At 44.4% G+C, this 26,533-nt stretch overlaps 1 protein-coding gene across 1 annotated transcript in view; it reads right to left on the reverse strand.

Annotated features, from left to right (window-relative positions):
* Window positions 1–21,223, reverse strand: part of LOC126464508 (atherin-like) — a 64,937-nt gene extending 43,714 nt beyond the window's left edge. Inside the window, exons 1-2 of the mRNA XM_050096242.1 lie at window positions 21,007–21,223; window positions 11,041–11,158 (exon numbers count right to left, since the gene is read on the reverse strand). Coding sequence (XP_049952199.1) covers window positions 11,041–11,158; window positions 21,007–21,223 — 335 coding nt within the window. The remainder of the gene's footprint in view (window positions 1–11,040; window positions 11,159–21,006) is intronic.
* Window positions 21,224–26,533: the final 5,310 nt, after the last annotated feature.

Here is a 26,533-nt window from a genome sequence, read left to right on the forward strand (position 1 = left end):
ATGTTGTTTCGCCTTAGAAATAAAACCATACTACATATGATGGGTCATAATTCTGTGAGATGAAGAAGATGTAACAAGGTAATTTTTACAACAGCACGTCTCTGTATCTGTTGAAGGAAAGGAAGGGACGGGCAGGTTACGGGTTAGCGGTTAGCCGACATAGAGACAGGGCAGACTAGACAAGAAGGGCAAGGAATATGATGGTAATCTTGTTTAAGGAACCACCCCAGCATTTAAGTATTTTAGAGATATCACCGTATTACCTTGAATTGAAACATAAAACAAAAATAATGGACACTTGCATTTCAGAGTTATTTGTGTGAACTAACTCTTATAGTTGCAATAGGCGAAGTAAAGTCCGAATGATTAGCTCTTAAACAAATGAGGTACATTACAACAAGGATAGATATGAAGATGGGTCGTTGGTAAATCCGAAAGTGCTTATATCTGCAAAAATGTTTGAGATACTAGAGCCCTTATGAGGTAAAAAGTCTAACTTCTGTATCACGACCGTGTTGCGAGTTATTGGCGGCACTGTTCCTGGATTAAGTTTCTCGACATTTTCGTTAGGTTTTCCAAAGGGCAGTTGTTTCCTTTTTGCTTTCTACTCAAACTGCATCCAATATACTTTCTTTCTTCTGTTTCTGCGTGTTCCAATGGAGCTATCCATCGTATCAATATCTGTTTTCGGTATTGTTTATTTCTCTCGAATTTGCTACACTGAAATTGAACTGGGACACCAAGCTTACGCTAGCCTGGTATTTTATAAAACTTATTAAAATATTGTTATACATGCCGCAATTATCTCTACCAATTACTTGAGGCCACAGAAGGTGATTGGCTGCGAATGTTAAATACAGGACGTGCGAAATGTGCAATAAACACCGAAGAGGGCGACATTCAACAGTGAATAAGAAACCCGTGGACAGAAATGGTGCAGCAATTAGAAGCAACCGACAGTTCACCACCCTGACGTGAGAGAAATTGTAATAAGTGTTCAGAAATACCGGAGATTCACAAGTCCTGTGGTATGATTAACAATGGAGGCAATTTGTACTTAAGTCCTGTAAACTATGTAACTTCAATAAATACGAGGGTCATCCACAAAGTAAGTTCCGTTTCTATTTCTATCCGCGGCAGCGCTACGATCGCAGTTCTGAGCATGCGCGGCAGTTACTCTGACTCAAAGAGAAGGCATGTAAGCCATTTGCAGATCGCTGTTGCCGACATATGTTTTGTAGTGCTTCTTCATAATGTCAGCCATAACTGAAAATGCCACCGCGTGTGAAATCAGATCTGTGATTCTTTTTCTAAATGCCACGAAAGTTAAACCAAAGGAAATTCATCGGCAAATGTGCGACTTTTAAGGACAAAATGCTATGAGTGATTCAATGGTTAGAAGATGGGTCAGACTGTTTAAAGAAGGACGTGATCAAGTGCACGATGAAGAAAGAAGTGGACGCCTGTCTGTGGTTACTGATGAACTGGTTCATACAATTAAAGAGAGGATTAAGCACAACCGTAAGTTTACACTTAGTGTCCTTGTGATGAAAGTTCCGCAAATCTCACGATCACAGATTCGTGAAATAGTTACTGAAAAATTTCGAAAATTTCACTGACGTCGGGTACCCAAAATTCTTACTGAACAACACAAAAACTGAAGTGCACAGTCTATCCGTTCTTTTTTGACACGCTACAGTGAACAAGGCAATGGTTTCCTTTCTCGGATAGTCACGGGGGATGAAACTTGGGTATCGTACGACATCCTTGAAACAAAACGGCAATAAATGGAATGTAGGCACACTTCACTTCATGCCCAACGAAGGTTAAGCATAAGCAAAACTTGACACCTCTAAAAGTCATGTGCGCCGTTTTTTGGGACAGAAGAGGCATTTTGCTGATTGCTTTCTTTCCACGAAGGCAAACAATCAATGCACGCGGTTACTGCGAGACCATTAAGAAATGGCGCCGCCCGATACAGAACAAGCGCCGATGACTACTGTCAATAGGTGGAGTTTTCTCCACGGTAATGCCCGACCTGACACGGCGAATGTGACCAAACAACTCTTATGGGAATTTCAGTGGGACGCGTTTGATCATCCTCCGTATAACTCGGACCTCGCTCCTAGCGATTTTCATCTCTTCTTACACCTAAAATCGGTCCTTGGTAGTCAACACTTCAACGATGATGAGGAGCTGAAAGAACATGTTACCACATGGTTGAATACATAGGCGGCAACCTTCTATGAAAGCGGCATACAAAAACTTGTGCCACGCTATGAGATCATTTAACTAGTAATCCTTCTTTACTACAAGCTTGTTTCGGCTACAGTGCCATTCTCAAGTAAACTGTGGATTTTACATTTGGAGAGTATACTTACGTTTATAGAAGTTGTACAAAAAGGTCAATTTGCGTACATACTAACATCCAGTTGGAGTAGATGCCCATATTGCATCAATGAGTAAACTGTCGGCTGTTTGTTGCCAGTTAGCTAGAATCACGTAATTTTCGTTTGTATAGAATATTTTTGCGAAATGCTTTTGACAGATGGAATGACACTTTCTTCTCGTTGATGCTTTATATTTACAGTGCAGTATTTGCTAGTTAGTGATGTTAGTTGCGTTTCATTGCTATTATAATTTTGTTATCAAATGTGTGTGAATTCCTATGGGACCAAACTGCTGCCATCGGTTCCTAGACTTACGCAGTACTTAAACTAACTTATGCTAAGAACAACATACACATCGACGCACGAGGGAGGATTCTAACCTCGCGCGGGAGGGGCCGTGCAATCCGCGACATGGCGCCTCAAACCACGCGGCCACTCCGTGTGGCCAGCTTTGGTTTTCTGTTTACTGTGATTTTTATCCGTTTTCGTTTTTCAAAATGTCAATAAAACTAATTATATATATCGCTATAATTATAAATCTAACAACAAATAGACAGTCGACAGTTTACTCGCCGATACATTACGGCTCTCTATTCCAAGTACATATATGTATCTAAATTGACTTATCTGTACAACTTCTATAAACGTAAGTATACTCACCAAGTGTAACATGTACAGGATTGCTTGAGAGTGGCACTATAGCCAAAACTGACTTGTACTAAAGAAGAAGAATTGCTAATTAAACCATTAGCAGCTTACCTGGAATTATTCATTACAAAATGTCATATTTGATGTATAATCTATGCTGCGGGATCGACTGAAAAGAAATTATAAAATATTAAGTTTTGTTTTTTTACGTTACAGGGTGCAGAAATCTTGGCTCTCATGTCAACTAATCTGAATTATCCAAGCAGTGGGGTGCTACACGGGTTACTTCTCCTGACAGAGCGTCCACCTAAGTCCCACGCACCGGTCGTTGCAGCCACGTTTTTCGATCGTGAAGCGGCGAAATGGAATGCAGATGAAGCTGACTCGTGTGTTGACAGCGAGACACTGGTGAGGCTGCATGTCAGGTGATAGCCCGCCCACCTGGTAGCTCCAGCAGCGGCCGATCCACGCCACGCACGAGGCGCTGCAGACCGCAAACCGTATTCTTCATGTTTCTCCTCTTTCCGGAATGGATCGGCTCATTTTCGGTGTCCACCGCCAGTGTGTTCAATCCTTAATGTGATAATGGGTCGGAAACGGAGGGTAACGACATAAATCAAGTGTCGCAAGCGCCAGCAGCAGCATACGTGGCGGGGGTCGCTCGTAGCTCAGGCCGGCCAGCGCACGTTTATATTAATGAGCCTGATTGAAATGCGCTTCTGTAATTACGCACGCGGTCTCGCTCCGCGAAGGAGTGCGGCGTCGCATTTTTTTTTGTTTTTCATGGCCGGCGGACCAGTTACGCGTGATTCATGCTGTAAACAACCGTAATGGCGCATCTTCTGAGCTCGTGTGACCTGCAAAATACACGCTGTCGAGCAGCGTTATTACGGCCGCTGTTTACTGGCCAGGCCACCACCGTTGTCACCGCAACCACGGCAGCTAAAGGAACTGCGAGTGTCTCAATCTCCTGTTGACTTGTTGACTGGTGTTCACGTATGTCTAGGGCAGGACTGTCTGCAATGCTTTCCACAGTCGTTTTGTGTGGCAGGGGTGTCAAATCCCTAACACAAATGTTAGTCAAAGTTGAGATCCAGTTAATCTGAGGCTGAGGCAATACTTTTTTTACCTATGATTGTGATTTTCTTGCCATACAAGGAAATTTATAGCTAGCCGAATGTCTTCACGAATTTACCAATCCCCCCTTGCAAAATCATCTTCATGATTTTCTTCGTAATGTACACGAAGAGACCAGAATTTGTGTACATCGCTACACGTCCAGAGAGAATATTCGACGTCGTGAATTTGCATTGTTGCGCCCTGGTACTGCATCAGTAGACAGCTTTAGCATTCGCACCTATACTGATGTGCGTATGTCTTACGTCAAAAACGATTTCTGAATGACTGTTCTTTTAAAACGTTAACTGGATCTATTTTATGCTATCATTAATAGAAATCAACTATGCGCGTCCGGAAGTGACGATCATAAATTGTGCTTGAGGCAAGTCTGTACTATATTGTACATATTTTCATGGCAGATACTATCCCAAATTCTATCGGACTGCCAAAGACGACGAAGGATTATGAGTCTATTCATTTCACTGTGACGATGTTTAGTAGTCGTATGAATGTATCGGTAAAACTGCAGCTACATAAATACTCTCGAAGCCACTTTACAGTGCATTGTCACTTTCCTCTCCGATTCCATTTGTCTATCGAAGGAAAGAAAAACGACTGTCTATCGAATGTCCTAGGAGGAGAGGTCAATATTCAGGTATGTGACAGAAACAATCATTCGAAGCAAAAAAAGTCTAGTAAACATGGGCTTTAAAATGCATAACGTAAGAGCTACAAGGACTTCGTCTTCGATTCTGTGTAACACATTTCTTCGGCAGAACAAGTGCTCGCAGCTCTTAAGGTATGGATTTTAAAGCGCTTGTTCACTCGACAGTTTTTTGTTGTGTGGTCTATACCACCTCCTCGCAAATTACAAAAAGTAAAGAGTTTGCAGAAGAAGATAATTGTTTCACAGTATGGAAGATGAAGTTCTCAAAGCTCTTGAGGTACGCGTTGTAGAGTCCATGTTTATAAGATACTTTTTTCTTCCATTGATCATTCCTGTCATATCTCTGATTATTGACCATTCCTCCTGGGACACCCTGTACATGCCTCTATTTTCCGAGCACACCTGTTACAGTTTCATATGGACTATGCCGACATGTTAAGGTTCTACCCAAGGAGGTTAGAATGAAGCGGAGATAGTATGGTCTCTACCGAGCAGAGACGTCAGTTGGAGCCTGTACGCCGTCTTGATGTGTCTTAGAAGTCTGCTCCGCCATTAAAGTCCTGTGCTAAACCTACCCTTTTAGCATTAATGTGTTGAACTGACAGTTCGTTCTACGCATGTACTTTTGAAACAATATACTTTTTTGCATGACTACTCATAGTCAAACAATTGAAAACTTAATTTTTTCAACGCCAGTTCTCATTTGTCGAGCACGGTGTGCATCGCGGCAAAACAGAGGAACGTTTTATACCTGTTTTCGGTGAAATCAAGGAGCAGAACTGCAGTACGAACACTTTGCTAAGACTCACCGATATCGCGGAGGCTGGCTTCACTGTTTCGGTGTAAGGGCGCCTACCTATATTCTAACCTGCGAGCGTGTCGTAGAGTTCGTTTGAGGTCTGCTGTCATGCATACTTCATAAGGACTCCAAATACGCGAACAACTAATCGCACTAGCGTTATTGATACGATTTCCATTACAGATGCATTTCACTTTGCTAGAATCCTTCCAGAATATCTAAATTTTCCATTAACAACCTATAACAATTATTTTAAGTGATCGTCCCATTTAATACCGTTTCTTAGTTTTACCCCTAAATACATATATGATGTGAGACGCTCAAGATGTTTATAATCAATTTTCTAAATGGTTAAAATGGCTCTGAGCACTATGGGACTTAACTTCTGAGGTCATCAGTCCCCTAGAACTTAGAACTACTTAAACCTAACTAACCCAAGGACATCACACACAACCATGCCCGAGGCAGGATTCGAAGCTGCGACCGCAGCGGTCGCGTGGTTCCAGACAGTAGCGCCTAGAATCGCTCGGCCACCTCGGCCGGCTCAATTTTCTAATCGGATGCTAAACGTTTCATTTCACCCTAATTTCTTACTAAGCATCACCATAAATATACCAGAATGATAATAATTTTTATTATTGTAGCAATACAACTGTTTGGTGCAAGATTTTGTTTCAAATGTGGAAATTTAAAGCAGTACCGGCACATTTCCAGTCTGCCGCCATAGGCGTTACACTGTCGCCGCTGGTCAACGGCTGTCACTCTCGTACGGTATTCAGAATATTCCTAAACCTTTGAAACCCGATTTTTCGAACACGATTGATAAGAGCATCGTAGCACAGTAGCATGTATCCGTAAATGTTATAAAAATAGATGTACGTACATATGTATATATTCAACCAAACGTGATACACATATCACTCACTGTCTGGAGAGAATCGCTGTGGCAGTAAGAACCACGTACCTGTCAAAGGGGCGGAGGTGGAGCTGAAAATGTAATGCAGCTTATAACATGTCCAGGCTGTTGTATTACGAGTTCTTGTGCACCTTTCTCCATGAATTTAATAATTATCTGACTGCAAGTGCTGATCGCTTATGGACGCAGATGAGGACGGAATGGATTGAGAGCAATGACTTCCAGAAATTACGAACTGTTTGTTTTATTACGGGTACTAAAGAATTATGAACACTTGCAATTACACACTGCTACATCAACATTCCACATGCGGCCATCGCGTCTGCACTGAAACTTATAAGGTAACCGACCGCGGCACGAACAACCATTTTAAAATCTCACTAGAAAAACAGCTTAACAGTGCCGGCAAGGGCATTGCTTCAACTCAATTCCGGATTGCTCCGCCGCAACAACAATATTCGTGTCAAGCGCCAACAGTTAACGTCGACTGAAAAGCACTGTCTGAGATCACAGATTATTTCGTACCTCTGTCATGGGCAAAGCAGAGGTAGCTGTAATATACACTCTACGGCGTGGCGGACGAATAACTTTGCCATTTAAATTGATAACTTAAATTAAATATCTAGCCGTGTGATAGTATGAGCCCTCGCATGCTCGCACCGCCCGAATACGCAGACTTTAACCATCCAGTATTAGGGAAGGAGAGCACTTAGTCATCTGCAACAAACTCTACATATAATTTCAAACCTTTACGAAACATTTTCTCGCAGACAACCCGCACAAAATGATGAAAGGAAAAAGTTTATTGCTCACTACATTTTTCGCTGTTCATTACTTCTTCACTATTACTGTATTCACGACACAGTATTCACATATGCCAAAGAACTTGCCAGAAAATTATATCATTGTACGACACATAATTCAGTAGGTATGACGTCATAAACTCTAAGATACGTGAAAAACTGAGCCATCATGTACGACGTTTTAATTGATTACTTCTTTACTATTAATTCCATTCACAACATATTTCGCAGACAGTAGCCACATTTGTAACTGGACGTACATGTAAAACTATTACCATTGTGCGACTCACAGTTCAGGAGATATGCCGTCATGAACAATGAACAGCTTGAAAATGAAACTACGGGGCGAAATTCGCTAGAGATGCAGGTGAAATGGGAATACAAATACATCTGATTGAGACGTCCCCTTAGAAAAATTATGAATGACTGTGCTGTTAAACTTCTACGTTATTTGATTTTCAAACAGGTGAGCAAAACTCAACGTACTCAAACAGTTTTATCTTTACTTATTCTGATCATCACTAAACTGACACACAATATTTTTAGCGCAACGCAATCTGACTATCAACAACCCCTACAAAAGAGTGGCCCTGACTAATAATAACCTATACCTTTCATAAATCACTTACCTCACAAAAATCTTCGTTACTCGAAATCTGCAATACAGCGAGCGCCAATACTGCCAGCTAAATAAAAGATTGTAACTACTAAAGGCACTAACTACTGACAGGCATAGTTAGCAAATGAAAGATTTTGATAGAGAACAAATAATGTATTTACCTTAATAATGTTCAAAAAGCATGACATCCATCTTTACAAATTTCCTTTGTCTGGCGGACACACATCCAGATCGTCCGCTTATAGTGACCTCCCAAAACTCTGGCATTTCTCTCTCTGCATCCACCACTGCTGGCGGCTCACTTCCAACTGCGCAACGCTACGCGCTGTTCCCATCCAACTGCCCAACATTAGAATAGTGAATATTCCATTAATGCCAACCAGCCACAGACTGCACACAGCACAGTCAGTGATTTTCATACAGAGTGCTACGTGGCGTTACCAACATAAAAACCTAAACAGCCTACTTACATGATATATGGTAAATATAAGTACGTATTCGGTCAAAGCCACGTGTAGAAAGGTGATCCTGAACCCATTGAAGATTTCAACCAAATTTGGTTTACATATTAGTTACGATCTGGAAAAAAAAACTGTGGGGGTCAAAACCACCAGCCTCCTATTGGGATGAAGGTGATAACGTGGAGAGAGAGAGAAAGGGAAAGGAGGAGATGGACAGAGAGAGCATATGGGGGAAATGGACAAAGAAAGGGAAGAGGAGGACAAGGACAGACAGAGGGAGAGTGGGAAATGCACACAAAGAGAGAAGAGGAGGAGATGAAGCGACAAAGGAAGGAGGATGATATGGACACAGACAGGGAGAGGAAGAGATAGGCAGAGAGAGGGGTTGAAATGTTCAAATGTGTGTGAAATCTTATGGGACTTAACTGCTAAGGTCATCAGTCCTTAAGCTTACACACTACTTAACCCTTAACCTAAAGTATCCTAAGGACAAACACACACAATCTTGCCCGAGGGAGGACTCGAACCTCCGCTGGGATCAGCCGCACAGTCCATGACTGCAGCGCCTTAGACTCGGCTAATCCCGCGCGGTAGAGAAACATAGAGAGGTGTAGGAGGAAATAGAGGGAAGAGGTTCAAATGGCTCTGAGCACTATGGGACTTAACTTCTGAGATCATCAGTCCCCTAGAACTTAGAACTACTTAAACCTAACTAACCTAAGCACACCACACACATCCATGCCCGAGGCAGGATTCGAACCTGTGTCCGTAGCGGTCGCGCGGTTCCAGACTGTAGCGCCTAGAACCGCTCGGCCACCCCGGCCGGCGAAGGAAGAGGAAGAGATGGACAGATAGAGGGAGAGAAGGAGACAGACATAGAGAATGGGGAGGAGGAAAGGAATAAGAGCGAGAGCAGGATATGGATCTAGGAGAGAGCAGCAGATAGACAGAGAGGGGAGGCACAAATGGACAAAGAGAGGGGGAGGAGCAGATGGACAAAGAGAAGGGGAGGAGTAGATAGACAGAGAGAGGGGGGGATAAGATGGACGGAAAGAGGGGGTGAAGGAGAAGGACAGAGAGAGGGGGAAGAAGTAGATGGACTAACACAAGATTGGAATAAATACATACAGTACCTGGGGGACGTCGGGTACTCAGGTAGTTACATCTAAACACGCACTAGAATCGCGTGAAAGACGAGTAAACCGGTGCCCCGTTGGATGTTTGCTTCCATTTTAAGCTCCGTAGAAGCGCCTTCTAGGGGGCGCTGAGACTGACAAGGGAACCTCCCCATCGACCCCCCTCAGATTTAGTTATAAGTTGACACTGTGGATATGCCTTGAAAAGCTGAACACAGATCAGTCGAGAAAACAGGAAAAAGTTGTGTGGAACTACGAAAAAAACATGCAAAATATACAAACAGAGTAGTCCATGCGCAAGATAGGCAACATCAAGGATACTGTGAGCTAAGGAGCGCGTTGGTCCCGTGGTTAGCGTGAGCAGCTGCGGAACGAGAGGTCCTTGGTTCAAGTCTTCCCTCGAGTGAAAAGTTTACTTTCTTTATTTTCGCAAAGTTATGATCTGTCCGTTCGTTCATTGACCTCTCTGTTCACTGTAATAAGTTTAGTGCCTATGTTCTGCGACCGCACCGCAAAAAAGTGCGATTAGTAGACGAAAGGACGTACCTCTCCAGTGGGAACCGAAAACATTTCATCGCAGGGTCATAGGTCAACCGATACCTCCACAGGAAAACACGTCTGATATATTCTATACGACACTGGTGACGGCACGTGCGTCACATGACAGGAATATGTTGTCGACCCACCTAACTTGTACACTTGGCGAATGGGTAAAAAGATTCTTCTACCTTGCCCGATTCAGGTTTTCTTGTGGACGTAATAATCACTCCCAAGAAAGTGATGAAAACAAATTTTTCCCTGTGTAGACCGTCAAATCCTGCATATGTCTAAGCAAATCTGAATATGTATTGGAATTTTGGAGAGCGAAGTTGATTATGTGTGAGTACTTGAACTTTGATAATTGTCTGAAAATAAAAAATTAAACTTTTCACTCGAGGGAAGACTTTTTTTTAAATCTCATTTTGTTCGTTATAGTTCGTTGCGACAGTTCGTGGCAGACGTCCCCCGACGCCCGTTGAAGTTCGTTATTGATCCATTCAATCAGTTTTTTTATTACAGAGGGTAACTAACCCTCTGACCGAACACGCTGAGCTACCGTGCCGGCAACTTGAACCAAGGACTTCTCGTTCCGCAGCTGCTCACGCTATCCACGGGACCACGGCGCTTCTGAGCTCACGCATTCCTTGATGTTGCCTATCTTGCGCATGGACTACTCAGTTTGTATATTTTGCTTATTTTTTTTCATAATTCCACACAACTTCTTCCTGTTTTCTCGATTGATCTGTGTTCAGTTTTTCAAGGCCTATCCACTGTGCCAACTTATAACTAAATCTGAGGAGAGTGCGATGGGGAGGTTCCCTTGTCAGGTAGTTACATCTAAATACGCACTACAAGCGCGCGAAAGACGAGTAAACCAGTGCCCCGTTGGAAGCGCCTTCTAGGGGGCGCTGAGACTGGGTAAATCGACGGCGAAGAGCGCACATTTCGCGCGAGCGCACCACCGGCTGTCCGACACGGTCCGCCTGCGGAGGCCGCAGCACGCCGGCCGCGCGCCCCGTCGCGCACGCTCGCAGCTCCGGGTGTCGCAGAGGCCCGCTGCCTGCTTTGGCGAGCAAAACACATAAAACGCGGCGCGGAATGGGCCGTCCGTTTGTCCGTCGGCGCGCTGCCCCCCATCAGGGCGCGGCGCTCCTCCCCCCGCAGCACGCGCGCTAAATATACGCCACCGGATCACCTGTCGCAGCCGGCCAGACGCCACGCACAAATATACGCGCACGCACAATTCGGCGCCCTTCTTTTCTTCCGCGAGGTCGTTCCATATTTCTTTTTATTGGGAGCGAGCGAAGGCGGTGTTACTGACCTCGCCACCGAAGACTTCAGAAGTCAGCACCAGACGGGTGGCAATACGTTTCCGTCGAGACAATGCCGACTCGCACAAAGGGTTCGAGGCATATTTCGAGCTCTAAGAAAAACACGCCTTCATATTTGCGTGCGACATATGACGAGCTACAAGTAGCGACAGGTAGAATGACCGAGCACTGTGTACAGTATATCTTCTATTAAAACTGGATGAGGAGGCAAATAGAGCAAAATTATGTAGGGCTGGGCAAAACCTGAAAAGAAATGTAACACTCTGAAAGATCTGAAACTTTGTGCCAGTCTTGGCGTCGAGCCCAGATGTATGTGTAACGGTAAACATCTGTGAGCTACACACGGCAGCTTTCACTCTACCAATAACCACCTACTTTTTTCCAAATTCCACCATGTCTCTCCAAAACACAGGGGTCCGTAGGCGATCGGCAATACGTGTGTGTGTGTGTGTGTGTGTGTGTGTGTGTGTGTGTGTTTTGGTGGTTTACGGGCGCTCCGGAGCAAGGTTATCAGCGCACATACGAAAATTAGCAGGGATGACTGTCGAAATAGCTACATCACACTATCTCATATTCCTTAAGACAAGCTAAAATCGGTGGAATGAGGTAAAATTGGCAATGAAAAGACAAGTTTTTACAGTTTCTAACACACAATTAAAGAAAAAAACGGTTCAAATTGCTCTGAGCACTATGGGACTTAACTTCTAAGGTCATCAGTCCCCTAGAACTTTGAACTAATTAAACCTAACTAACCTAAGGACCTCTCACACATCGATGCCCGAAGCAGGATTCGAACCTGCGACCGTAGCGGTAGCGCGGTTCCAGACTGTAGCGCATAGAACCGCTCGGCCACCCCGGCCGGCAATTCAAGAAAACCCGACGTTTTAATTTCACAGAATGGGCATATGATTAGTGAAACTGAACAGTTCAAATTTCTAGGTGTTCAGTTAGAACTTGTTCAAAGACTTAATGGTGCCACTTTTACTATTCGAACGGCATCTGAAGTAAGTGATCGTTCGACACGAAAATTAGTCTACTTTGCTTATTTTCATTCGCTAATGTCGTATGGTATTATATTTTGGGGTAACTCTTCCCATTCTAAAAGTATATTTTTGGCTCAGAAACAGGCGGTTCGGGCAATACGTTGTGTAAGTTCGCGGACCTCTTGTTGGCCCCTGTTGACGAATCTGGGTATTTTGACAGGCTCTGAGCACTATGGGACTTAACATCTATCGTCATCAGTCCCCTAGAACTTAGAACTAATTAAACCTAACTAACCTAAGGGCATCACACAACACCCAGTCATCACGAGGCAGAGAAAATCCCTGACCCCGCCGCGAATCGAACCCGGGAACCCAAGGGGGGGGGGGGGGGGGGGGGGGGGGGAACGAGAACGCTACGGCACGACCACGAGCTGCGGACACAAAAATTTAAAAGACATGCCACATTCGTTTTATTGTCAGTTAAAATAGAGGGCAAATTTGTGGGTAAATGAGCTCCTAACCTCTGGTCTGAAAATAAAGCAGTCTACTAAAATGTGGCGCACCGTAATCTGCAAGCCACACCAACTGCGCGCTGGAGGTTCCTCTCGCCGAAACAATAAGCCATGCGTCATAGGACTGAGTCCATACGAAGACAACTAGGAGGAACGTCACCCAGTCTGCTCGGCTGGATGGATGTAAGCTACGGCCGCGTAATGAACTTTACTCGACGCAGATTGTTGTCTGTGACTTCCAGCCGTTCTTCTTGCCATCAATGCATGACTATACCTCAACAGCGAGGCGATGGTACGTAGGTGGATCGCACATTGAACTATTTTGATGACAGCGATATGCCTCCTTGGCTTTTAGATCTGCCATTTTGTTACTCTTCATACCCATATCCCCAGCTGACAGACATCTCCTTCTCCAGCGTTTGTGCGTGGAGAAGGGAGTCTTGGATATTCAGGACTATTTTACCTCTTGGGTACAAGTGTTGTAGAGATGTAAGGGCAGTCATGGATTCGGAATAGACGAGGAACTTAACACTCGCGACTCATCTCATAGGCAGTTTGGTATGAGTTTTTAACAAGACATTTGTCTTCTGACAGGCATTTTCGAGGTACCAGTCACGCCTCTTCTCTTTTCACTTCGTTACTGAATCACAAACAATTTTACCTTCAGTTAATTCAGTGACAAGAGTATTCTCTTCGGTGAAATTGGTGCGTGGCATTGGCAGAGCAGGTCGAACGCTTGTGCTTATAGCGGAATAGTCTACGACGGCTGAGTCAAAGGAAGATAAAGGTTTAACATCCGCCGCCGACGAGGTTACTGCAGATATTGCATAAGCTCGGTACGGTGCATAGATAGGGGAATAAAAGGTAACAGGTGAAAACCAGAAACACAACTGCTGTAAATATTTCGAAAGCAACGAACGATCATTGATGTCCAAGTCTCCGTCCAAAAGACGAATGATATAATTAACAGTGTCAGATAACCTGGCCTTCAGACTTAAACGAAGACAGCATCGGCTAGGGCGCTATTCGTCTACAGTACATGGGCGGCGACTCGTCAGTTTCGCGTAGCCAGTGAGACAAAAATTTTAGATAATTAATTAAAGGCGATAAACGGTGCAGTGTATTTTGAGCGACGAAACTGAAACTATTCGTTCTTCCTCCAGGTTACTCGTGGTTACATTGAGTCTATGAAGATTTTCTTAAACTTCCGACACCATTCGTCTGATACTTTCCTTCGGGATGAAGTTTGACTCTAGTCTGTACCATAAGCGGAGGAATAGATTTGGTTGGGAGAAAAGTCGAAGCAGCGTTTGAATAGAGAGTTAGTGATTTCACGTTACGTGCATCTGTCACTACTTGACACTGTAATGATGCATACTTTATGTACTTTTGAGGCCACGACCACATTATATTTTTTATACATAATATAAAATCCGTGGCCGGACTGACGTTAGTGTTTGACGCAATTAATTCAACTCACTGCTACGAAGCACGTCATCTGCCTTCTGCTTATTGACTGGATGTTTCCAAATAGCTGCTGTTGCCGCACACCCTTGCCTTTCCATCATATATACCAAGCGAGGTGGCGCAGTAGTTAGCACACTGAACTCTCATTTGGAAGGACGACGGTTCAAACCCGCGTCCGATCATCTTGATTTAGGTTTTCCGTGATTTCCCTAAATACCTTCAGGCAAATGTCGGGTTGTTTCTTTTGGGCCGGCCGCGGTGGCCGTGCGGTTCTGGCGCTGCAGTCCGGAACCGCGGGACTGCTACGGTCGCAGGTTCGAATCCTGCCTCGGGCGTGGGTGTGTGTGATGTCCTTAGGTTCGTTAGGTTTAAGTACTTCTCAGTACTAGGGGACTTATGACCTAAGATGTTGAGTCCCATAGTGCTCAGAACCATTTGCACCATTTTTTTTGTTTCTTTTGAAAGGGCACGGCGGAGTTCCTTCCCCGTCCTTCCCTAATCCGATGGGACCAATGACCTCGCTGTTTGTTCCCTTTCCCCAAATCAACCAACCAAGTCTATCATATATGAAATCGAGCGCTGTCATCATTTCCCTTCAAAACAGGTAAGCAACGGCAGTGTCGTTGATCTACAGTCTTAGTGATAAGCTATCTTAGTGCGATATTGCTGGGAAATTTGGAATGGAAAGCAGGGCATCCGCTCAAAACGTGTTGAATAGGAACTATAGTTAACCGCTTCTCCACCTCATAACCGCGTGAGTGGAGCTGAAAATTTCTCTCAGCAGCAGGTTTGGAACCGGCAAGTTTTCGAATAAAGAGACGAGTGCGTCATCCACATCAGATGCAATGAGACAGCTGTAAAATTAGTAATTCGTGAATGTTTAAAATTCAAGTACCAGCAACAGCTTCAAGAGCAGTTTGTGTGTTCCAAGTAAGTCGATGCATCTTTTTAACACTGGTGACGTTTCGAACAACGGACAATGTTTACGTCATCAAGGAAAGAAGATAGGATGTCTAAGATGGTTCAAATGGCTCTGAGCACTATGCGACTTACCTTCTGAGGTCATCAGTCGCCTGGAACTTAGAACTAATTAAACCTAGCTATTAACCTAAGGACATCACACACATCCATGCCCGAGGCAGGATTCGAACCTGCGACCGTAGCGGTCGCTCGGTTCCAGACTGCAGCGCCTGGAACCGCACGGCCACTCCGGGCGGCGATGTCTAAGATGTTTGAATAATTTATCTAAATCTTGTTAATTCCATGTGTTTCTGTGGCATCTGGCAGTTGGCTCGGCTTTTCCTGAGGCATAGATATTTCAGTTCACCCGGTGAAATCAGCTGCGATTTCTCTTTCCCATCTCGTATTTTACGGGCCACTTATCAATTCTTTATCGTGCCCCACGACACATGATATGTTTTGGAGGAGTGCATAAAATACTTAGGCTTGCCTCGGCAGATCGCGATTGATGCCCGTCGATAAAAAGGCTTTAATTGCTCGGTTTTATTGCCACCGCATGCATAATAAACACCGGCGTCGCTGCCACTTTATACGGGAAGCGCAATTTAGAATTTGGAGCAGCGCGGGGACATAAATCGAAGATACTTTTTTTTTCAAATAAAAAAAACATTAATTCTAGTTTTTTGGTGGCAGGGGAGAGCCCTCAAACTCATTACTCATCTGGTTGCGAGATTGATTTACGCCACCATACAGTGGCCATAATGTGAAATATAATGTGGCCGGTGCATCGCGCGCTGATGAACTGGCGCGCGCTATTATTTCAACTACATTACGCTTGTATTTGCGCGGAATAATTTGAGTTTGACTGACGAGGCATTCGGCCACGCGGCGCACGTGAGTTATCGCCGTGGCACGACGCTGAGGCCGGTGCAAGCTCCGCAGCGGAGGCCGTCGCTGCGGGCAACCCGGGCCCTATGTGGGAGTACCGGCAGGCGAAGACACGCCGTGCGCGCTGCAAATGTGGCGCCAGGATGGCAAAATCTAGAGCAGCTGTCTAAAAATGGGGAGAACAGTAAACACACGTTCTAGCCTCAGAGCTACGCCTCGGACGAGATCCACCACTCACCCCACATGTCGAAAGTACTGTACGTGTTCAATATTTGTGTAAGTCTACAGGCTTTCGTAGCTGTTGTCACTAAAGTTAAGATCTTCTGGGTTGTTACGCCACGTCATATTTGCTTCTAAAATAATCGATGTTTCGACCCCTCTGCTGGGGTCTTCTCCAGGTCGTTTCGGAGTACACGATTACTAGAACATTGTTCTAGCGATAGTGTACACCGAAACATCCTGAAGGAGATCCCAGCAGAGGGGTCGAATCGTCGATTATTTTAGGAGGGAATGTGACGGCCTAATAACCCAGAAGATTTTAATTTTACGACACTATCTGTTTGAAATACGGGGTGATCAAAAAGTCAGTATAAATTTGAAAACTGGATAAATCACGGAATAATGTAGATAGAGAGGTACCAATTGACACACATGCTTGGAATGACATGGGGTTTTATTAGAACCAAAAAAATACAAATGTTCAAAAAATATCCGACAGATGGCGCTTCATCTCATCAGAATAGCAATAATTAGCATAACAAAGTAAGGCAAAGCAAAGATGATGTTCTTTACAGGAAATGTTCAATATGTCCACCATCATTCCTCAACAATAGCTGTAGTCGAGGAATAATGTTGTGAACAGCACTGTAAAGCATGTCCGGAGTTATGGTGAGGCATTGGCGTCGGATGTTGTCTTTCTGCATCCCTAGAGATGTCGGTCGATCACGATACACTTGCGAGTTCAGGTAACCCCAAAGCCAATAATAGCACGGACTGAGGTTTGGGGACCTGAGAGGCCAAGCATGACGAAAGTGGCGGCTGAGCACACGATCATCACCAAAAGACGCGCGCAAGAGATCTTTCATGCGTCTAGCAATATGGGGTGTTTTTTTTTTTTTGTTCTAATAAAACCCCATGTCATTCCTAGCACGTGTGTCAATTTTTACCTCTCTATCTACATTATCCCGTGGTTTATTAAGTTTTCAAATTTATACTGACTTTTTGATCACCCGGTAGTTACCAACCAAAAAATTCATGACCCATGATTTAATATTGCAGTTTCGAACAAAATTTCATTTTCATATTTGTGCAATACCTCAATGAGACGAATTACTGATCAACTTTTGCATATTTTACTGTCCAATAGTACCCTAATATATATATATATATATATATATATATATATATATATAAGTCGGTTAGCCGGCCGCGGTGGTCTCGCGGTTCTAGGCGCGCAGTCCGGAACCCCGCGACTGCTACGGTCGCAGGTTCGAATCCTGCCTCTGGCATGGATGTGTGTGATGTCCTTAGGTTAGTTAGGTTTAAGTAGTTCTAAGTTCTAGGGGACTGATGACCACAGCTGTTAAGTCCCATAGTGCTCAGAGACATTTTTTTCAGTCGGTTATCGCATTGCTCTCGGGAGAAAAAGGTGCCAGTTCCTTTCTGCCTACCTTAAATTACATTAACCATCGTTTTCCTAAATCATTTAAATCGAATGCCTTGCTTCTTCCTTTAACGTTAGTGCTGCTCCTCTCTGCCACACTGCCTTAAGACTTTTCCCATAAGCTTAATTTCCCTCTGCCTCCTGTTCCTCATTCCACGTACATTACGTAAAGGTGGTTTACCTAGATCACAAGGGAATACTGACGATTCCATTGTAAGCTTTGGATGGTATTAGTGGACCCTTTATACTACAGAGATCAACTATTATTATCAGGTACCTAATGCGACATTCTTTTGCGTATACAATTACGAAATCGCCCTTCAGATATTCTAAATGTTGCTTTAATCTCTACTTTCTTCTTCAAGACAGAAAATGCACAGGGTAAGATTCAATTTTTGTAGTCCTGTCGTCCTCAGATGCGTGTAATGTTACGATATGTTGACAATTTTTACTTTTCGGCCGTCTAGACAGTCCAAAAGTAAAAATGATCAACATATTGTAATGGGTAAGATTTATATTCGAGAAGAATGCGTCTTAAATCTGATCCAGCAATTCCGATTTTTTCGTGGTTTCTCTACATCGCTGTAGGACAGAGATGGGATGTTACATTCGAAATTCCCAAAATGAATTTCTGTTTTGGTCCTGTCTCTACTCCGTATCAAATCAGAATGGTGCAGATATCTTCTTCGACGCTGTACTTTCACAAAAAGGCAGAAGTACCAGAGCCCTCAGCTCTTGTATTACCGTTGTCCTTCGGTAAGATAAACGAACAGAAACAAATTCTAGGATTGGTCGGACTGTCGGTTTTGTAAAATCAGACTTATTCACTTAGTCACGAAGGCAGATTAATGTGGAGTGTGGTATACGTATATGTACTCCAACGATCCAAAAATTCTCGTACGTGAAGGAAACGGAAGCTGATTACGGTTTAGTGTTCCGTCGGCGACAAGATCATTATAGTCGACGAAGCAGCTCAGATAGGAGAAGGGTGAGGAGGGAAACCAGTCGCACATTTCTGAAAGGAACCAATGCGGCGTTTGCCTTAAGTGACAGCCGGCCTTGGTGGCCGAGCGGTTCTAGGCGCTGCAGTCTGGAACCGCGAGACCGCTACGATCGCATGTTCGAATCCTGCCTCGGGCATGGATGTGTGTGATGTCCTTAGGTTAGTTACGTTTAATTCGTTCTAAGTTCTAGGCGACCGATGACCTCAGAAGTTAAGTCGCGTAGTGCTCAGAGCCATTTGAATCATTTGAACCTTAAGTGACGAAGGAAAACCATGGAAAAGCTATGTCTGGGTGGCCGATAGTCGATCTGAGGCGTCGTCTTCCAGAACTGAGTCCAGTGCCTTAACACTGCGGTATCTCGATTTTCGTAGTTTGATGCGTAACTAGGTAGTGTGATGTATTCAACAAACTACAGTAAGTGCATCGTTAAACAGTGATTCCTGAAGTTACACTTCGTAATGCCTTTTCTTCCTCTTGTAGTGTCCTTATCAATTCCTTAAGTGTAGCTTAAATTTAACATCAATAATAGTTATTAGCGGACCTGTAATTCAGACAGAAAGTAGGCTAAGACTTCTACGTTCTATCCGTTTTATTTCATTACAGAATGATCACTAACTTGAATGAAAGAAGGACAGCGTAGGAAACTGTATACGCCCAATTACGATAATAGACACAGGGGTTGCACAACGTCATCTTTTCAGGCGCGTCTCGGTTCCACATGTAGCATCACGATGGACATGTTCGTGTGTGGAGACACCAAGCAGAAACAAAGGTGCCAGACAGCATTAGTCATCGCCACACTGGCCGAGCACCTTGCGTAATTGTATAGGGTGCATTTGGGTATACATCATCACCCATAGTTTGCATAGCCAGTAATTTAGGTAGCAGGTACTACATTTCGAACACGTTGAGACGGGTTACTGTGGGCAGCTGGATGTTAACAGCGCGTAGGGTTGCACAGTTGGAGGTGAGCCGCCAGCAGTGGCGGATGTGGGGAGAGAAATGGTGCAGTTTTGAAATTTGTAAGACTGGATGTCATGAACTGCTATATATATTATGACTTTTGATGACATTGTTTGTTCTCTATTAAAATCTTTCATTTGCTAACTATGCCTATCAGTAGTTAGTGCCTTCCGTAGTTTGAATCTTTTATTTAGCTGGCAGTAGTGGCGCTCGCTGTATTGCAGTAGTTCGAGTAACCAAGATTTTTGTGAGGTAAGCGATTGGTGAAACGTATAGGTTAATGTTAGTCAGGGCCATTTTTTTGTAGGGATTTTTGAAAGTCAGATTGCGTTGCGCTAAAAATATTGTGTCAGTTTAAGCACAGTCATGTATAATTGTTCAAAGGGGACGTTCCATAAAACGATAAAGAAATACGTGACCGTGGCTGACAGGCAAAAGCATTCCTGCGCAGTGTTAGGAGTCTGGTTTGGAACAAAGACGTCCACAAAAAAAAAAAAAAGTAATGTATAGAAGTTACAACATTCCAATACTGACCTAAGCGTCTGAAACATGGGTAATGAAGGAAAGAGACGTTAGCAGATTAGAGGCATGTGAAGTCATACACCACAGTAGTAGGACAGGAGTAATAGAGATAGGATGAGGAATGAAGAGAAGTGAAAGAGAAACCCTTGCAAAGAAGGATGGAAACGTCAGACTAAAATGGTATGGGCATTTAAAGAGAATGGAGAACAAGAGGATTTCCAAGAAGATACGTGAAATGAAGATGCGAAGAAAACGACCAAGAGGAAGACCAAGGCATAGATGGCTGAAAGGTGTGGAGGAATCTGTTTAAGAAAGAGGAAAGCACTGGCCCAGAGAAAGCTGGTGGGGAAACAGGACTAGATGGCGACGTTTATGTTCCAAACGGACCCTGCCTGGGGCTGTAAACTGCTCATGATGAGAATGATTCTTTTTACTATACTGTGTAGGCACAATGAGTAAAATTTTGTTGTTTATTTTATTTGCTGGCGTTGCAGTTTTGATGGGCAGCAGTGTAGCAGTCTGACAGCGACTCGGCATTTGAAACACAAGCACACGTGTGTACGCGGAGAGGAATGTGTCCGTTTGCACGGAGCGGCAGGCAGCCGCGCTAAAAACGCGCGACGCGGCCCGTCGGCTCGGCTGCTGTGAAGGACAGCGGATCAAGAGCAGCGCGGCCCGGCTTGTCACCATTGTGGCAGCCTTCTGACTGGGGATTAGCCCGGAACCCGGGCAAGGAACCGACGGCGCGCGAAGCCACTCTGGCAGGGGGACGCGCCCCGGGCTCGGGTTTCCTGGGGACACAGTCGTACACAGGGGCCGCCACCTGCCACATACCTGCAGGGACACTCCCGGCCGAGACGAGGGGACTCGCCGCAAATGGCGCAGCAGCAATCAGATGAATCCATTTAAACAGCGAGGATCACCTAAATCTTGCACCGCAAATATTGCATAAATGGAAAGTGCTGTTGACATGCGTACTTCACGGATTACGTTAGTTTTCAATGGCTCTTATTGTTAGCCAATCATCAGACTGTTATAATACTTGTTGTTGTTGTTATTATGGTAGCCGGCCTTGGTGGCCGAGCGGTTCTAGGCGTTACAGTCTGGAGCCGCGCGACCGCTACGGTTGCAGGTTCGAATCCTGCCTCGGGCATGGATGTGCGTGATGTCCTTAGGTTAGTTAGGTTTCAGTCGTTCTAAGTCTAGGGAACTGATGACCTCAGATGTTAAATTTCATAGTGCTTAGAGCCATTTGAACCATTTGATGGGAACGAAACCTATTTCGATGGAGAATGCGTAGGACACTTGACTGATTCATGCCACTTCCTCGTGCGATTGCGCGGGATCAAACGTGCGGATCAGCTGCAACAGCATCAAGAACGTTAATTTCCTCTCTTCTATCGTCATTTACTACTGTTAAGTTGTGTAGGTGTTGCACTGCCACTTTCACGGGACTGACTGAAGAGTTTGACAAATAATTCCCCAGATGGTTGACATCTATTGGGATATCTTGCCGTATACACCGTACAAGAACAAACTGCGTTCTTCCTACACTCTCCATACACCATGAGCTTGTAGGCTCTTTCTGCACTGCTAAACCCCACCATCCACTAACAACCGGCTGCTTGGGCTGTCACGCACCACCTGAATAGCAACCGACACTGCACTCAGGGAACACCTAAGTACACTAAAGCAAACATAACAACATCGTATGTAGCAAAGACGCAGTTTGAATGGTAAAAACATCTACCGGTGTGGAAACTTTTCAAAATACGATATATCGTAAATGACTGGCAATAGACTCCAGCAACAAACACCACTGACTTTTTGTAATTTACCCTACTTTTACTTTGTTAATGTCGGCAGGCATTGTTCTATTTAAAAAGTATGTGTTTGCACAAAAAGTACGATTTCTAAGTATGGGTCAAATGGCTCTGAGCACTATGAGACTTAACATCTGAGGTCATAAGTCCCCTAGAACTTAGAACTTCTTAAACCTAACTAACCTAAGGACATCACACACACCCATGCCCGAGGCAGGACTCGAACCTGCGACCGTGACGAGCCCTGACTGACAACCCAGTCCGTGAAAACCGCACATCAATAGCACTTTCCACTTCCGCAATATTTGCAGTGTAAGTTTTAGATGATTCGCCCTGTATATCCAGAGGTGGCTGAAGAATTAAGGTCGTCTTTATGTTGTGGCATACTTCCGTCCAACATCGCTTTACATTGCACAATAAACTAAAACTACACTTAAGGGCGAAAATTCATAGACTTCAAGAAGGGCACCTCAACGGTGTGTGGCAAAGTGTGCTTCTACTAGCAATATCTTTTGCCCCTCTACATCTACTTCTACATGACTACTCCGCAATTCCCACTTAAGTGTCTGGCAGAAGATTAATCGAAACATCTTCACACTATTTCCCTAGTGTTCCACTCTCGAACAGCACGCGGGAAAAGCGAACATTAATTGTTTTTCGTTTTTATTACGATGACCATTACTCCCTCTGTAGGTTGGCGTCGATAAATACTTTTGTTTTCGAAGGAGAAAGTTGCGGATTACAATTTCGTGAAAAGATCTCGTCACAACGAAAAATGCCTTTATTTTAATGATTGCGCCCCGTCTCGCGTATATCCATGACTCGCGTATATCCATAACTTGGTCTTCTGTATTTCGCGATAATACAAAACGAGCTGCCATCTTGGACTTTTTCCATGTTCTCCGTCAGTCCTGTGCAGTACGGATCCCGTAGTCTACCGTGCAACAATAATCCAGCAAAGAACGGACAAGGTTAGTGTAGGTAGCCTTTTTAATAGATTTGTTGCATCTTCTAAACGTTCTGACCATAAAATGCAGTCATTGGTTCGCCTTTCCCACAACATCAACTGTGTGATGTTTCCAATGCAAGTCGTCATAATTGCAATCCGTAGATATTTAGGAATTGCAATCCGTAAGCATCTAGTTCCATTGACAGCCTTTAAAATTGTTTTATTTATTGTTTATCCGAAAATTAACGGTTTCCTTTAGTAGTCGTGTGAATCACCTCACATTTTTCATTACTTAGTCGGTTGACACTTTTCGCACCATACAGATATCATGTCCAAATCGTTTCACGATTGGTTTTGATCGTGTGACTTTACGAGACGGCAGATAACAGCATCATCCGCAAACACTCTATGAGGACTCTTCATATTGTTTTCTAAATCATGGAACACCTGTGGGCTTACAATACTTCCTTGGAGAAAACCATATATCAGTTCTGTTTTACTTCATGACTTCCCGCCAGTTACTAGGAAGACCTGACAGAAAAACACGAATCCAATCACAGAACTGAGAGGGAACTCCGTAAGCACGCAACGTGATTAGAAGACGCTTGAGGGAACGGTGTCAAAAGCCTTCTGGAAATCTAAAAATATGAAACCAATTTGAGATCTCTTGTCGATAGCGCTCATTGCTTTGCGTGAATAGAGAGCTAGTTACGTTTCACAAGAACAATTTTTTCTGAATCCGTGCTATCTGCCAATAAATCGTTTCCTTCGAGATAATTCATATTGTTCAAGCACAATATATTTCCAAAATCCAACGGCAAGTAGACGTTCCTTTCGCAGATGTTGAATGGGAAGAAGCACGGTAAAGCTCTGCATGAGTTCTACTTTCTCTGATTTTCTCGCTGGGGTCATTTCATGAGACTTAAATGGGAAGAAGTAATACACCGCCCGACTCTTGTTCGGACGTACGCATCCTGAATTTCAATAGTAAAGTTCTCCGCGATGCACAACGCCTTTCTTGTAGTGTCTGGCCTCAGAATCAGTTCAGCATCGCCGGCCGTTGGTGGTCGGCGGTTCTAGGCGCTTCAGTCTGCAACCGCGAGACCGCTACGGTCGCAGGTTCGAATCCTGCCTCGGGCATGGGTGTGTGTGATGTCCTTAGGTTAGTTAGTTTTAAGTAGTTCTAAGTTCTAGGGGATTAATGACCTGAGATGTTAAGTCCCATAGTGCTCAGAGCCATTTGAACCATTTTCGAAGTTCAGCATCTCCGTAACGCTCTCGCACTTACTAAATGATCTTGTCTATACCTTTTAGACGACATAGCAATTTTTCTCGAAATTAATAGACGCGTAGCGAGTTATATTAGTGGGAGGAAGTGATAAGGTGCACGGCTGTTGGGTGTCTGTCATAACACGTCGTGGTTCCCAGTTCGGAGGAAGGGAAGGAAATACAGCTGTTCTTAGCACCACGTCTTGAAAACCACTCCGGCGTTCGAACCAATCTTAGGACTGTTGACTGCTTTACTTATGTCTGCGTTTGGATCACGCTGCGAAGTTGTGATTAGGAGGAGAATGGGATGCGCCGCGGGAGACGCAAGTACGTCGCCGAGAAGGGCGGCCCGGTCACAGGTAGCGGCGGCAGGCACTCTGGGAGCATCTGCTGGCTGCCGGCGGCCGATGACAAAGCAGCCGCTGAAAGGGTGCGTGTCCCGCCGGCGATAAAAACTCACCCGCGGCACAGGTAGCGCCGACAAACAGAGCCGAGCGCGCGACCGCCACTGCACAACACGGCGCAGCGCGGCTCTGTGCCAGACGGCACGCCTCGTCTCCACACTGCGTTATGTGCGTACACGCATCACTGACTCCCCAACTGTTTACATTCCCAATGATTTTATTATTATTGATGGATCGTTATTAGTCACACGATAGCTTTACAGAGATGCTCAGTGCCAGACGCTACATGAGTGGTACGCTACCGAAATTTCGAAAGCTTACTTTCCGGAAAGAGTCGGACAACATATTACTTCCTTTCACATAGCTCATCCGAAATGACCATGGCAAAAAAATTCGAGAAATTAGAGCTTATACAGAGATTACCGACAACAATTCTTCGGACGTGCCTTTCGCTAGTGGAATAGGCTAGAGGGATCAGCATAAGTACCCTTTCCCATAGTTTCATGTCGCGTGCGGAGTACTGATTACATGTACACGTTTGGGTCCTACCCAGCCATGTGATGTTAACAATGGGCATTTTACGAGGCTTTTCTTTCTTTTTCTTAAGCTTTTCTTTGTGCCTTGCTGTAGTTCTTTCAGAATTGGCTCTTGGAAAGTTCGTCAGATGTCACGATATTCTCTCTGCTTAAAATTGGTATTGCAGCCCCAAAAAGGCACTCTGGTTTGATGACAGTACTGTAGTGGCTCATTTTTGTGTTTTTTCAGATGCTTTTTTTTGTTATAGATGCCTTTTATAAGCCTGAAAACTCTTTCCGTTCTGCGACAACGAAATTCGTAACAAATTTGTTTCAGCCCAGTTTCCTTAACGGTTTCGCCTAAAAATTTGAACTAAGAAACTCTCAATTTTCTCGTATTAAATTTTTAGAATTTTGGGTGTCAGCTTCTTGCTAAACATATGTTTTATTTTTTCCAAATGATACTTGGAGTCGTGCCCTTTCCGCTGTTCCTTTAAAATTCCTGTTTTATTTTGTGATGTTTGAATGCCATTACATACACTCCTGGAAATTGAAATAAGAACACCGTGAATTCATTGTCCCAGGAAGGGGAAACTTTATTGACACATTCCTGGGGTCAGATACATCACATGATCACACTGACAGAACCACAGGCACATAGACACAGGCAACAGAGCATGCACAATGTCGGCACTAGTACAGTGTATATCCACCTTTCGCAGCAATTCAGGCTGCTATTCTCCCATGGAGACGATCGTAGAGATGCTGGATGTAGTCCTGTGGAATGGCTTGCCATGCCATTTCCACCTGGCGCCTCAGTTGGACCAGCGTTCGTGCTGGACGTGCAAACCGCGTGAGACGACGCTTCATCCAGTCCCAAACATGCTCAATGGGGGACAGATCCGGAGATCTTGCTGGCCAGGGTAGTTGACTTACACCTTCTAGAGCACGTTGGGTGGCACGGGATACATGCGGACGTACATTGTCCTGTTGGAACAGCAAGTTCCCTTGCCGGTCTAGGAATGGTAGAACGATGGGTTCGATGACGGTTTGGATGTACCGTGCACTATTCAGTGTCCCCTCGACGATCACCAGTGGTGTACGGCCAGTGTAGGAGATGGCTCCCCACACCATGATGCCGGGTGTTGGCCCTGTGTGCCTCGGTCGTATGCAGTCCTGATT

Source organism: Schistocerca serialis, chromosome 1 (assembly GCF_023864345.2).
Source record: "Schistocerca serialis cubense isolate TAMUIC-IGC-003099 chromosome 1, iqSchSeri2.2, whole genome shotgun sequence".
In the NCBI taxonomy this organism is placed as follows: domain Eukaryota; kingdom Metazoa; phylum Arthropoda; class Insecta; order Orthoptera; family Acrididae; genus Schistocerca; species Schistocerca serialis.